The following is a 15,967-nucleotide window of genomic DNA, read 5'->3' on the forward strand; positions in this document are numbered from 1 at the left end:
CAGCAGGTTGACGAACACAACGTAGCGATCGCTCTTTGGGTCTTTAAAGGTTGATCTCATCATTGTTTACGTGGATGTGAAATCAGGTCACCCGAATGACCCGGGTTTCGCCGTCTGCGATATAAAACTTGGACCGTGTTGGACAGATTTAGATGGTCAACTGGTCAATTCCAGTGCAGCCCTTTGACTGTTCCTAACATCAGACTGTAAAAGAAACTAAATTCATTTAAAAGAAGAAATCCTAGCTAATGCCACCAAGCGGTACGTTTAGCCACCTAAAATTACACATGGGCAGGACCAAGGTTGACACAAATTCCAGATCTAGTTCGTGCCTCTCCTGGTACCTTGTTGTCCTCAAATGTACCTGCTGTCTACCGACTGATTAGTGGGAGGATTGAGCACAATTAGCACGTTTCTGCCAAAGTCACCGGCCTGCATCGCACCGGACGACAATGAAAGCAGATTCTGTAATGAACGGTAGTTTGCGTCGAAGGGTCTGCAGCCAAAATCGACTGCGAGGTAGCACGACCTTCTCGAAACGCTCAACGGCTGTACACAGGGACTTCAAAAAAGGTAGAGACGCCCCAGGGGTCAAAGCTTTTTGGGAAGGAAAATATACAAGTAATAGTATATTCAGTATTGTAGAGTCCAGCATTAAGACCAATAGAACCCCCCCAGTTCTCATACACATAAGATGGGTCCTCGCAGGTTTCCCGCGGTGGGATGGGCTCGGTGGAGGTGCGGAGATGGCCCCCTTGCCTTTTCATTATAATTTTTTTCTATCATTATCGAACATTTTGAAAACGCGTCAGAGCGGCTCCTGAGTTTCCCAGATTGCGGCTGCCACGCGGCGCTGTCTATTTGTTGTTCTTCGTGGTCTCCAGCGGGACCTGGAGCAGCGTCGGCGCTTGTTCTATGATGCGGACCATGAGCTTGTCGATGTAGTCCTCCAGCTCGTGGACGTGCTCCTCCTTTCTGCCCAGCTCGGCCTCTTTCTGCAGCAGCATGTGGATCAGCTCGTCGTGGGTCAGGTGATAATACCTAGCGGCTGCGTCCGGAGAACAGAGATCCTGAAGGAGACGGAGAAACCGAGGTTACGACACGCAAATATCTATATATATAGATCTATATCTATCTATCTATATACATACATATACATATACATACATATACACAGTTTTTTGTAATACCTTTATATGTAGTCACATTGAAGAAATACAAGCTGCTTAATGATTTGTTTGGAAACACAAGAGTTTCAGGGTTTTTTTTTTGTTTTGTTTTTTATAAACAAAGAAATAAATAGTTAATAACATAACAAAGTCCATGCGCTGCTAGGGAAGTGATGCCGGCTGGTAACGAGAAACAAACAGCTTAACCCTCCCATTCCACCAGGGCTTTCTCCGCGGTCCCCACGCACCACCAAGGAAACCACAGCCCATTAATGTGATCACGCACCGCAGCACCACGGGACCCGACCGCAGCGACAACAGGGCCCCTCTGCTCTCGGGGGTAAAACATAATTAAATTTATCCTGCCAGGTGGTACCCAGGGGGCCCACGGCTGCGTCTAACCTTTACAGAGTGTTACCTGTGAGGGACGTGGCAGGTAATCGACCTTGCGGGTTCTGCTTTGGTCTTTACTCCCCTATGAAACCGAAGGCACCTCACTCACCTTCAACCGGTCCAGCTCCTGCTTTTTGGGTGCCGGGTGCTGTCCACCGGTCACCGACTTCAGCATCTCCAGCCCACTGCTTATGGCCGTGCTCAGAGCCGGCTTGTTTGGCTTCTTTTCCGAGTCGGACAGCGCGGCGCTAATGGGCTTCACGGGATGGGGACTGAAAAACAAGCAAACGAGGAGAGACCAAACAAAACAAAACGGGATAATTAGAGGTCCACCAAATTAAACGCGTCTCTAAAGCAGTCTCAGTTCTAGAGCACAAGGTCAGGTTTTTAGGAGATAGGTGAGCGGCATCAGTGGCTTCAAAGGGAGCCGTCACTTCTGAGAGAACCATTAACTAAAATCACTTAGGCCATTTTTAGAACATTCAGATTCGGACTTTTGAGCTCTGCCTCCACCAATAAGCATAGGCATTACATTACATGCTAATTTCCCTTCACTTCCCATGATCCCTCAGTGCATTGTAGTCTTAACTGTCAGCCTGGGAACTACCACGGGAAGTTCCCCAGAATGTTAATATGTTGGGACCAGAGGTATTCTGCTACAGAAGCAAAAGCCTTGACCTCAACTTTTATAAATGGGGGGGGGGGTTATGTATAAAAATTATCTGGTGCAAATTATTAAAAGTGATCTTATCACCATAGCAACCTATGGCAGGATCCAAACTTTGCACAAGAACTCCTTTATTTATTACCCTCCAACATGTCACATAGGGGATTGGAAACATTTTCCATCCATCGCCGTATGAAACGGAATGTTCCTGGACCATGCAGTCTGTTTTGGCGAGAAGACCAATAGTTTCCTCTAGTACTAGTTTTTATCAATAATTCCAGTTTTTTGTTTTTAATTCCTGTATTTTAGGGTGGCAATAGGTGAGATGTTCCGCTCAGTTATCTGGAACGCCAAAACCATATCTTAAATTCCACTTTGCAGCAGACTCAGAGGTTGGAATACAAGACTTTACAGTAGAACCATGGAATGTTCTTACTTTGGCAAAACTGTTTCTATCTTGTCCTGGAGACCAGTTGTGATCCAAAAGGTCTCTGCATGACATATCGAGACTTGCCAAGGGACAGGGCCATTACCATTACAGAAGCAACAACATCCCACTAAAGAAGTTCAGAACCACCCAGGAGTATTCAGTACAAACTATGATTCATAGCTCATAAAAAGGGGTCACTAGTGTTCGAGTACAATGAGCTAGAATGGGAAAAGCGGTGGAGAAATTGGTTAGAACATCTCATATCGGCTGTAAAACTGTGTATTTAATTTATCCATCTCTGCACTTCCCCGTTTTGGTCAGCTCTACAAAACAGATATGAATAGAATTCATAATATGGACAATCTGTTTGCAAATGTAACTGACCTACAATGGGTGTCTTCTCCAGACATACTGATCTAGAACATGCCATTACTCTCCAGGTCAACACGAAAAGGCTATCAAATGGACAGCGTACATCACACACACACACCTTTCATGTAGAGCTCACCTGGTTTTCAGTGGGTAAAAGGGGCTCTCAGCCGGCTGTGTCTCCTGGGGTAAAACTGAACGGGTAGCAGATGTCACCACAGAGCTGGTAGCAGGAGACTGGAGGTAGGAGAGAGCTGCTGTACAGGTATTGGTCGTGCCGGTGACCGCCGAGGTCGTAGAGGACAAAATAGGAGAAGGGAATTTGGATACTTTAGGATTCTGTACAGCTACAAGGGAAGGAGTAGAGAAAGCCAGTGGTTGGTTGCCATGCAGGGAGGGGATTTTCACATCGGTTGGGAGAGTAATGGGTGGTAGGACTTTAAGAGCTGCTTGCCTATGAAGTTCTTGGAAACTTATATCTTCCTGCAAGGAGACCTCAGAACTTTCATTACCGTTTGTGGGTTCCACAAAGGGGTTTTTGTGACTCAAGACTGGAGGGGTTTTGTTTGCTGGTGTAAAGGGGTTGCCAGGTGAAGGCAAACTTTTGATGTCTGTAGCCTCTAAGAGGTCAGATTCTGACCTCCAGAATTCTTCATTCTTGAAGTCGACGATAATATCTGCTGACCAGGTGGACAGCTGGCTCAAAGAAATGCCAGACTGGCTTTCAGCTTTTAAGCCCTTTGTACTGGTCTCTAATATTTTTTCACTTTTTGTCTCTGGGATTTTAAGATTTTCTTTTGGCTCAGTATTGTCCTCCACTATATGACCTTGTGCTGTAACCTCTTCACATTGTAGCAGATTTCCACACTTAACTTCTACAATCTGGTTGACTTCTGAATGATTTGTTATGTTGTTAGGAAGTGGCTCCTCGAGAGCAGACCAAAACAGTACATTAGAACGTTCAACTTTCTTTGAGGAATCTGAAGATTCCATCTCAACCTCTTTATCCTTCTTGGACACCGGCAGAGGCTTTAGGAAAAGGTCGCACTTTTGTTTTATGACCTCCACGTTTCTAAGCTTTTCTGAATGACCACAATCAATTAACTCAGAGCCCGGTCCACGTTTCAAAACATCTAATTTATTCGAGCTTTCCTCTACACTCGAGAGATCTAATGCGTCTAGCGAGACTTTTGAAGGGCAAGTCCGGAATTGCTCAGCCAATGTCTCATTTACATCCAACAGGTGTTCCCCATTAGTGGTGCCCAGCTTTGTTAAATCATTATTCTCTTCCATTAAGCTAGGTAAAGGGCCCTTAGCGGGTGATTGAGTGTCCTCTCCAATAAGTTGCTCTGGGCTGTTAACCTCAATTATAGGACAACAGATCACTGGAGAGACAGTCTCTTTGCTCACTCCAACGTTCGGCTCCTGCCTTTGTTCCTCTGGGCTCTCGGCTCGTTTTCTACTTGTGTCTTGATTACTTGTTTGTTTGTAATTATCACCATTAGTCCCCTTTCCCTCAAAAACAGATGACATCAGCCGTGGCGGCTTTGGTGGGGCGAGAGACCCTACAGAGTCAATTAAGGCACGCAATCCGATTTCTGACTGATTAACCCCTTTATCATCTCCACTGGTGACGGTTACTTGATCAGGAACTGCATGTAACCTGTTGGACATTGACTCCATGCGGGCCTTCCCTTCAGATTCTGCAGAGTATTCAAGTTTCTCTTTAGAGTTCACATTGAACACATCCTCTCTATCTATGGTTTCCTCTGTTATGGCCCTATGCAAAGGGGGTACAGTTGGGTTAAAGGCGTGATTATCAAACAGTAAAACAGATGAATCCAATAACCTGGCCATGGAATCTCCTACCGGTACCAGAGGGGAGACAGCAGCAACCCTGCTTTCACTATCTCCAGAAGTGTTTGCCGTGTCAACCTTATTTACTTCAGAACACATGGCTTGTATATGATCAGTGGTGTTAAGCCTTCCAGATGTTGGGTTCTGAAGAACACTATCACCAGATAATTCTGTGACCTCCTTGTCTAAACGACACAAACTCAGGTTGTTAATTTCATAGCCAGCAGCTGGTGGGTCAGACATATCTGTGTCATGGTTGTAGGTTCTGGATAAGTCCTGGGTGGGTGTCCTGGATCTTGTGTACTCAGCAAGGGGAATGTATGGCGTGTTTTGACTTACTGACACATTTGGAAGGGAAGGAGAAACCTCTTCAGTTGTTAAGGCATCAACAGGCCAGTGTGTCTCCAATACCTTTACGCTAACGTAGCTTGTGTAGATACTAGGCAAGGTGTTGATCATATGTTCCGACTCTATGGAGGTCTTTGACTCTTCACTTAAGACGCCTGTTCTTTCTGTAGAGTACGAAGCGTCTGAGGACAAATAATGAGAGGCACTGGGATCCTGTAGTTTTGTGTCTGGTAGACACTGGTTATTGGCGACTGGCTGAAGCCGGCTTGATGCAAGAGCATCGAACTGTTGCTCCCATCCTGCGGCGTTTAGACGACCCACTGAAGAAGAGCTTGGAGTAAACTTGAAGTTGTGGCCTTCAGTGAAGGCATCGCCGTGGTCTCTTGAATATTGGCTCGATGGGTTCTTCCAATCTTCTGTAGATGAAGAAAAGGCCAATGGACTGTGTTCCTCCACAAGAGAAGAGCCCCTTTCAGCAGCTTCTGAGGTAGCAATAGACCCAGAGGGAAAACTAGAGAAAAAGCGAGCAGGTGAAGAAGTATTTAGTAACTGGTCAATGAGGAAGTCCTCGAAGAAAGGGTTTGTCTCTACTGAGTTGAGAAATGGGTTGTTGGCAGATAGGTTCCCATAGACACCACTATCAAAAGCTGCAACAAGGTTAGTTTTAGGCATGCTAGCAGGATCGGCTAAAGGAGAGGGAAAAGTGTTGGGGATAGGAAAGCCAGAGGTAAGGTATGAAGAAGCAGAGGAGCTAGTTTCTACCCGAGGAGACACATCCAGGCTGTGGAGGAAGACAAAATAGTCCTCCTGGTTAGTGCCAAACAGCATTTCCTATGTTATTCGCACACACGCATACATACTAATAGGCCTGTTGGAAATACAATAGCACCTACTAGAGAGAAGGGAGTGACATATGGCTTTAGGTATCGTTAAGCACTTTCAAGAAGACAGTTTAGTTATTTGTTCTTTTTTTCCCCCAGCCAAAATTCAACCCCCCCCCTTTATCTTCTACGGCTATCACAGACTGATACATTTCAAAATAACGTTTATACTCTTATATACGGAGAGGTTCCAGGAACCCATATACCGGTCTATGTCTGGATTTGAGTGTTTTGTGGATTTATGGAGTACAATTGCAAATACGTTTGTAGACCATTAAGGATCTGTTCTCTGTGTTGCTTCTCTGGTCAAGTAGGAAACTACAACAAAACTAACTTTTTAGTATCTAGGTCTCAATAACGCTAATCTAATGATAATCAGGATTATTGATAACATCTCGTGCTAGATCAGTTATCCAACTGGTGGCCAACCCTGAGACCTCCTGAGAACTCCATACGTTTATCATGCAATATCATAGATTTAAGAGGGTTGAATAATCCTTATATTCGGGATCTATATCATAATCCAGTCCACTGAAAAAGAGCAAACTCCCATCCCAACAGAACTGTTCTTTAAGGATAAAAAGTACAAAAAGTTATTAAATGCCGACTTCTGACCACTACAGAAGCTAGGTACAGATATATATATATATATGCCAGTTATGGATGGTAGGTATGGATTTTGGCAGGTTATAGTTTGAAGAGATGTACCGGTTCAATGAATGGCATCAAACTACCGACCAATTTCAAAGCCATTTGACCCAAGCAATGCAAACCAAGATATGGCAATGGCTACCATAACTAGAAGGTACAAGGAGGTTTTCCAACCTCAATCCATTATATAACAAACACAATGCAACCCGTGTAATGCTGCAGAACCGTAACCACATTTACTTGCAGGGATAGCATGCGGTATGAATTCATTCCATCCTCCTCTACCTATGTTGCGGATGCTCATGTACGTAGCCATTAAAGCTGATAGAAGCTGAACTTGTAGCTCAGGAGCTGCACACCGTAGTATAACAAGGTCACAAACGCCAACTTAAGAATAAACAGACCACCGTCTTCAGGAAGATCGCACACCAGTCCATGAGGTTAAATATTAGACGCATTACATGGGGGGGGTATGTGACATCCTCAGACATCTGATATTCTTCCCAGCAGAAGGTGGATCATACTTCAGAACCTACCGGTGTCCATCACCCGAGCAGCTGCATAACATACAGACAGCCGTAAAGCGGTGGCATAAGTGCGCATCTGGGGAGGGTCGGACCCGCGTGCCATGACACTTTGGTTTTACAAAGCCTTGGACGCGGGTTCAGAGGAGTCTTTGAACCAATTTTAAAAAGCGAGATTGGTCGGCCACAATAGTCAGGGCTTAAAAACAACAGGGACCTTAATTGGCAGGTGAAATGTTCAATAACGTTCCCCCAGGTCCAGCCACACACCAGAGGAAGAGAGACGGACCGACGTTATACGATAAAGCATGCGGAGTTCTCATACAGTCCGAGAGAAATGCCTTTCAAAGCAAAACCATACTTAGTCTGACCTTCTCGCTTGTTCTTGGGTTTGTGTATATATTTCAAGAACAGATGGATGTCAAGGCAGAAAAATTATCAATAATGCACAAAAGCAGCATAGGTGGGTGAAACAGAATGAATATTTATGGGAAAACATCCCACAGCGGCTTAACAGAATCTCAAACATTTAGATATGACGCACAGGAGGAACATTAACCGAAGGGCTGTTCTAATATAAAATGATCTTTTTCGGAATAATTAAATTCCATATATATAAAAAAAAAAAAAAATTGTGTGAGCAAAATGTTCTTTGAAAAGTGGGAAGACCATACTGAAAACCGTACGGAATGGGTAAAATCTTTAGCTCTCAGGGATCATTAAGGATTATAAAATAATTAAGATTATGTAGCAAAAAAATGTTAACTCCCTCTACGGAGAACAGGACAACACAAGACTGACTGATTCTGGAAGCGGTGCACTACCCTTCAAAAGTTTGGGGTCACATCAAAATTTCCGGGTTTTTTTGTTTTGTTTTTTTGTGTTTTTTTAGAAACACAAATTTTGTCCAATAAAATAACATTAAATGGATCACAGCACAGACGGGGTTAATTTTGTAAACCACTATTGTTGCTATATTTAAATATCTTTATATGCGTACAGAGGCCCTTTATCACTCCTGTGTTCCAACGGCCCTTTATCACTCCCATCACTCCTGTGTCCCAGTCGCCCTTTATCACTCCCATCACTCCTGTGCTCCAATGGCCCTTTATCACTCCCATCACTCCTGTGCTCCAATGGCCCTTTATCACTCCCATCACTCCTCTGTCCCAGTCGCCCTTTATCACTCCCATCACTCCCGTGCCCCAATGGCACGTTGTGTTTGTTGACCCAAGTTTAAGTTGGAAAACACATTTATCAATTATGCTACAGCCAGAGATTTCCTTGTTTTCCATGAAGATAGCAAAGTGACCCCAAACTTTTGAACCAAGGTGTATGAGACCTTTAAGACGGAAGAAAATGAAAGAAGGTAATCTTTTCTCTGGGCAGTCACTCGTTGCTGAAGTCTCATGCACACGGTGGGCTTTTGACTTACTCCTTAACAACTTTCTCTAAAGGGAGTAAAGGTCATCCGCCTGGCGTGACCCTTAGGATAATCAACACATCTAAAAATACAGATTTCATAAAAATCAAGAGCTCATTACCCACCTTGGTTTCTGTGGGACGTCTTTGGCTTCTTTAGAACCAAACCAGCCGCCAGCCTTGCCTTTGTCGTCTGCGACCGAGGATCCGTGCGTAGCTTGTTCAACTAAGGTCTTTCCACCAGCTTCATTCTTCCCGGTTCCGTGGTGGAAAAGGTTGACCTTCGCTTTCTTTTCTTCTTTCCCAGTGATTTCTTGAGGTTTATTCGTGGACACAGTGTCTGTAAAGAACATGGGTGTTGTAATTTGGACAGGCTTTGCCTCCAGAGGGACCTCCTCTTTCTTTGGACGTTGGATGTTGGCTTTGGCAGAGATCTTTTCCTCTTCCATGGCCGAGGTATTGGGGGCTGATGGCTTCTGCTCCAATTTCTTGTCTGGTTTCTCCCAGCCTTGGGATTGTCCTCTGGATCCTTCGCTCAAAATAGGCTCCTCGGATCTCTTCACAATGTTCTGAAATGACTTGGATGGCAGCAAAGATTTCTCCAGCGGACTGGGGGGAGGTTTTGGAAGAGGAACTTCTGCATAAACATGGCTTCCGTTGATGCACAGAGAAGACTTGGAGATGGGGCTACTGCTTATCTTCAGATTCTGGATGGACTTTGGTTCAGGGAACATTTTCAACTGGCTGACTTCATCACTGAAGGCTCTCTTATGAGTCATCCTCGGTGAGGCCTCATTGTCTTTGGCTACAATTAAAGAGATATAATTTATAAACCATTACATATAGCCACAAACATTCAGTTTTTATAGACCTTGGCAACACCTGGCAGAAATAATCTATATTAACAGCGTCAACGCTTCCGAGAAAGGCCACTGCAAAGTTCTGGGCTTAAGTGAATCTGTCCAAGGCTATTTATTATTTTTCCGAATGCCAATAATTAACATTTTTAAAAAGTTTTAACGAAAACTTCCGTTTTAATAAAGATCTATAGCTTGCCAAAAATAAGGCTCATGTAGTCTGCTCAATTTCCTGGTTGAAATTGCAGTATATGCATTCTTTCTGTACTTTATTATTATTTATTGTTTTATGTAGCGCCATCATATTCCGTAGTGCTGTACAATAGGTAGGACAAGACACGTCGTATATAACTAGTTATGTGATGCATTATTCCTTATGTCCCGTTCAGCCGCTGTATCAATAAACAATAATACATGTATACAGTATACGTAATAGTGCATATAATGCCTTTACATAAAATATTGGATGGTAATTAGCATTTTCTTTCTGGATAGGTCAGACAGCGGCACAGAAATATAACAAACATGTTGTAGAACCACAGAGAGAGCTCCAGTTTGGGAATTTTGGATGACGTGAGCTCGCAGCCAGTTATACTCAAGGTTGCAGCTAGAGGGCAGTAGTGAGCCATCACTATCTTAAGGATACTAGGAGCTGAACGGTGCAGACGTTCCTCCAGAAAAGGGGTATATAATACCCCACCGTCGAGGGATCCCAGGCAGGGAGGTGCAGATAAGGAAATCGGGTCACGCTTTGATTCCTTACCCACAGTCACATGAGCTCCCCTCATTGGCACATACATGCTACTCTTTACACAGCTTTGGTCACAAGGTTGGAAGTTCACGAGCCCGAGTGTCCCACCTACAAACACCAACGTACCGCGTGACCTGCAAACCGCTCCCCAGCTCGCGGTCGCAAATTTAAAGACACGGTATATCTTCAGGATTCGGGACGGATAAGGGGAATACAATGAACGACGACGGTTTGGTGGCTCCCGTGCCATACGTAGTTATATTTACCCGTAGGCTCCGCAGATAGGCTGCTGTTCCTGGAGGCAGGTTTCTTGCCTGGGTCCGGCAGAACGATAGTGATGCCGGCGCTGGTGGGCACCGTGGCACTGGTGGAGGATATGGTGCTGTCGGACCCCAGAGAAGTGTTGGATTTGGTAAGAGAATTTTTCCGCAAACCCTTGAAGAAAGCAGCCGCCTTGGACTTTGGCTTTCGCTCATCGTCGTCGTCGCTGTCGAGGCGACCCACGCTGCTCGGAACGATGGCCGACGAGGATTCCATGTCGAAGCGTTTCTTGACTTTCATCTTGTCCTTCAGCTTCCCGAAGGGCGTCTTCGGCTTGTCCTTGATGGAGAGGTCAAACATGCTGGCGGTCAAGTTGTTTCTGGTGAACTGGATGTGGACTTGGATCTCGCCCCTCTCTTTCTCCTTCTTCCCAGGCTTTGAGCGGAGATTGTACCACCTAGAAATAAAAGAGACAAATGGTGAAAGAGGTCAAAAACAGAAAAAAAAAAATAATAATCACTTCCACTAAAACCATCACAGAATCTTTCTTACAGCCAGAATTATTCAAAAGCTCGTGTAAAATGAGCCAATATCTTTCGAAACCAATGGCTTCTATCGGGCCAACATAGAAAAAGATGTAAAATTACAAAAGCTTTCAAGACCTCAGACGGCAAACCCTAACCATACAAAACTATTTTTTTTTTAAAGGAATTTAGTTCACCTCCTGAGCCCCAGGCAGGGATTTAAACATTCCCAGCAAAAATAAGGATTAAATAATAATCATTATTATTAAATATGATGATTAATTAATAATACTAATGTTATGTTTCTACGTGTTGCATAGGGTTGAATGATATCAGCTTGGTCACATTGATAGGGTTAAAAATAAAAATGTACGGCAGCCAGATGGGTTCCGGGTGACCTGGCGGGTAGATGCAGGCGAGGTACGCGTTCCAGGGTCTTCTGCTTCACAGACACCTGCCACATACTTCTCTGTACACGGGGCACGGCCCCTCGATGCCGGCCACTGCCCCGGGAACAGGCAAAGTCTACCTTCAACCCCCAACCTGCTTAACCCCCCTTCTGCCAGAGCGAAGAGCAAAACGCGACGCAGCCGCCACTAGGAATTAGACTGGGTTTAGGGACGTTACAAAAATAAATAAAACGGTTTCATGGAATGGTAACCCACCTGCCATCCGTAAACCTTGGGTGGCTGAGAGTAATTAGAATTGGTGTAGGAGAAACCCATCTGGATCATTCTATAACAGATTCTGTTCCATTAGAAAAGCAGCAGGTTCTTCACAACATTAAGGGGGCGCATGGCATTATTTTTTTTTTTACATAGCGCCATCATATTCTGCAGCGCTGTACAACGCACCAACAGGACTAAACAGAGCACCACATAACATTCTGAATGGAGGCCCTGTGTGTGTGTGTGTGTGTGTGTGTGTGTGTGTGTGTGTGTGTGTGTGTGTGTGTGTTGCCCCCATACGAGTCCTCATTCCACATGACCTGCTCCTGACTCACCCACTACTAGCCTCCAGAAACAGACCCAGCATACGAAAGCACCAGATGACAAGCAGAGCGGCGAAGAAGCACCAAACCCCATAACGTGGACGGGGGTTAACACGACAAAGCAGGGGGCTGCGCGTTACACAAAGTATTCTAGTGAACAGATTTAATATTTAATAATTTACAGCTGGGAGGAAAGAAAGAGGGGATGTGATGGAAACATTTAAGTACATAAAGGAGGAGAGATTATTTCTAAAGGAGGATAAACCTTAGAACAAGGAGGCCTGAATCTAAAACTAGAGGGTCAGAGGCTTAAAAAGGAACTTTTGCTTTACCGAGAGGGTGGTAGGTAAGTGGAACAGCCTCCCAGCAGAAGCGGTAGAGGTAATACAGTGAGGGGATTTAAACATGCATGGGACAGACATACGGCTCCTGAATCTAAGACGAGACCAACGACCAAGACGGTCCTTATCTGCCGTCAAATTCTGTTAGCAGGAATTATTAACGGAATGGATGCGCTGGTTACATTTAATAATTGTTTTTATAGAACCGCCCTTATTTACTCTAAAATGAAGCTCTAATCCACGCAGTTCATGTCCTGTTACACGGAGCCAAGAAAAACAGCATTATGTCCGGGCAAACAACGCTCCCCACGTAGCGGCGTCCAATAAACGCGGACCCGTCGGTGAAATACCGCAGTCGAGAGCGGTAACGGAGGGACAGCTTCTTCTATATATTCATAGCAAATACAAAGATTAACCCCTTCTCGTCTACGGTGTTCTAAAGAGAATATACACCGTTTGTGTTGGGGTTTCCCAAGGCATCCCTGGTTTAACTGAATTCACGAAACATGCAGAATCTATAATGGGCAGCTGAACACGACTTCCCTACCCAATGATCTTAATAAATCCTCCTATTGTTCGTGCCGAATCGTTACAGGTCGGTGGTTCCCTGCGGAGGTCATTCTTTTGCTTATTTATATGCAGACAGTAATGTGATCCCATAGAAAGTTTGCTTTAAGAAGAAGAAGAACAAACAAGAGAATTTATTTCTTAGAGAATCTGCTGACTTCTCGGCAACGGGGTGTATAGAACACAAACTAGCGCTCTGTGACCCCAGCCTGCATTAACTACCAATTGCTTTTAAGAAAAAATAAAATTAATATTCTTTTAGGAGAGTTGAAATTGCCCTGGGACCCCCGACTTCACCACACATGTCCTACAGCGCCATCTTACCCCCAAACAGCTTGTCAGTGCCCTCTTTGCCCCCAAACAGCCTGCCTGTGCTCCTACCTGCAGAATCAGTGTCTTTTCCCCCCCGTGCAGACTGACCCAGCATCCAGGAAGTGGATGTGATGTCACTTCCTGCCTGTTGGATCTCTCAGAACCAGCACGCAGGGAGAGAGTGTAAGATTATTCATTTGGATGAATGCTACACTCTCCGTACCGCTAGCTGCGGGTATTGCCAACACCTGGCGCCTTTAAATGGGTAGACAAATGGTAGAGTTGGCTTCCCGGGCCCCTAGAGTGGCGACCATGATTATTACGCCCCTGATTATGGCTACTATAAACCCAACTTCCATAAAGTTATTATATACCATTTATTTTACAGTTACAAATACACGAGGATGTGACAGAAATTATATCCGGCCGCATAACGACGAGAACATTCTCTAAAACCAAACGACCATAACCAGGACCGCCCCCAACGCTCAGATTAACCAATGGCTGGGCAGAGAACCAGCGCGGGCCGACCAGTTTGAGGGTTTATTATTATCGTTATTACTATTACTGTAACTACAAATTACGCAGTTAATCTAATGACAGCATTTAAACTACTAAAGAAAGCTCCTGATTAAAGTAATTAGATTTACTTTATTTAAAAAAAAAAAAAAAAAAAAAAAAGCCAATGTATAAGAAGAGCTGGGCTAATGTATACAGAACACAGGAGAGCATGCTGATGGTACCGTTCCCACGAGCTTACAATCTAGGAGAAGGGTGAGAAGTAGAAAATGAATCCAGAGGCTGCATATTTAGTTGGAATGGGAAGAGATCACACCAAATCAACAGAATATCCTCCCAGCAGAGGTGGTAGAGGGTAATACAGTGAGGGTATTAAACATGCATGGGATAGACATATAGGTCCTGAATTTAAGACGAGACCAACGACTGATTAAGGTCAGAGTCTTTACAGCAGGAGAAACGGACGACTAGACAGGGGGGCCGAACGGGGCCGATCTGTCGGCAGGTAGGTCAGGTTTTTAGGGAACTGGGTCTCTTAAGCAGTTGAAACCAGCTGGTAAGAATCTGATGAATAAATGAATATAGGAGGGAAATGCATTAGTGTATAGTCAAGAAAATGAGATGAAATGAATGGGTTAAGCACTTTGTAAAGAGGGTCAACACTGCAGGGGCAGATCCCTGGGCTAACGGCTTGCCCCTCACGCACATTCATGTTAGGACGGACCTTCTGGTGCTGGACTGAGATAAAACCACATCCCAAATTTTTACTGGTGCAGCTCCCTGTTCTGGAATGTTCTCCCACACGCCATTACACTACCCTTCCCGAGCGGGATTAACCCTACAACGACCAGAGCCGATACAATCAGAGGCTAAACATTGCGTAAATCCAAATTCTATGTATGTATGCACGCACACACACACATTATATACCTACATACATTTGGTTACCAGAATGCTTAGCAAATGTATAGGTTTTTCTGATAGTGTATAGGACCTACCCACAATGCACCATTTGTGATTCCAACATAAAATCTCACATTCCAAAAAAAAAAAAAAAAAATTATCTGGTTAATATTTTACTGTCAACAGATTATCCGTTATACGTCTTGCCGCCTTTTCCCTTATAAAATGCTAAAATATATAAATATATAATTTTTTTTTGTTTAGTTTTTATTTCTCTCTTTTTTACTGGTGTCCCGTTTTGTAACATTGGCAGAGGAGCCAATAACTCCTTCAGCTAGAAGATCTCTCCGAAGGTCTTTGCTTGTTTTTGGAGGACAAATTGTGATGTTTTGTACCAACCAGTTTGTCTCTTCATGACATTTTTTGCCTCAGAACTCAATTTGCTTTGTTTCAGCGAAATCGATCCTGTTTTATTGCTGGCTTGAATAAAATGCTTTTAGTCCTAGCGGTTTGCCCGAAAGTCCTCGAAGCACCGCATCAGGACACTACGAATGAATACAAAGAAGTGTCTATGGCACAAAATTCAACACCCGGCTGACAAATATCTGATTACTGGTGGGCAAACCTGCGCAAACCGCCTTCCTGGGGCCGGGATTAGTAAACCCAGTGTCCGCAGACGCGCATGCCCAGTGTCAGCAGACGCGCATGCACTCAACTACTGCCGCAAAAAAACAAAACAAAACAAAAAAAAACTTGACATACTGTGTTACAATAGCTCAGACGGGCAAGGCTTACAAGCAGCGGTAATTACTTACACAGCATTCTGTAATTAGACTCCACCCCTTACATATAACGATCCACCAATAAAAACACACAATAAAGCCTCAGAATCCAATAAACTTTACATTAAAAGGGTTGGTCTGTTTACATGAATAAACTACTTCAATAAAGCCTTGTTTGAACCGATCTTAATACATATGGTAGCTGCGTGGGGAGGATTCTACAGAATACACATTTAAGAGCCCTAAGTACTGCGCACACCCAGTGAATACCTCCCAAAAAACACAAATATTGCGAGTTCTGTCATACTATACGACGATATATTTCTTAGCCTGTCACCACGCCGATGTACCCCAAGTCTGGTGAGTCCTATCCAATCATCACGGCTATATAGCCTACCAAAGGAGCTGAATCAGTGGGACGGCACTACCCCTTTACACACCAAGACTC

At 44.3% G+C, this 15,967-nt stretch overlaps 1 protein-coding gene across 1 annotated transcript in view; it reads right to left on the reverse strand.

Moving 5' to 3' along the window:
• Nucleotides 1-679: 679 nt before the first annotated feature.
• Nucleotides 680-15,967, reverse strand: part of RAB11FIP5 (RAB11 family interacting protein 5) — a 33,641-nt gene continuing 18,353 nt past the window's right edge. The window contains exons 2-6 of the mRNA XM_053458100.1: nucleotides 10,586-11,037; nucleotides 8,838-9,516; nucleotides 3,168-5,744; nucleotides 1,672-1,834; nucleotides 680-1,070 (exon numbers count right to left, since the gene is read on the reverse strand). Of these exons, the coding sequence (XP_053314075.1) occupies nucleotides 858-1,070; nucleotides 1,672-1,834; nucleotides 3,168-5,744; nucleotides 8,838-9,516; nucleotides 10,586-11,037 (4,084 nt within the window). The 3' untranslated portion in view covers nucleotides 680-857. The remainder of the gene's footprint in view (nucleotides 1,071-1,671; nucleotides 1,835-3,167; nucleotides 5,745-8,837; nucleotides 9,517-10,585; nucleotides 11,038-15,967) is intronic.

This window comes from Spea bombifrons, chromosome 1 (assembly GCF_027358695.1).
Source record: "Spea bombifrons isolate aSpeBom1 chromosome 1, aSpeBom1.2.pri, whole genome shotgun sequence".
NCBI classification, from domain to species: domain Eukaryota; kingdom Metazoa; phylum Chordata; class Amphibia; order Anura; family Pelobatidae; genus Spea; species Spea bombifrons.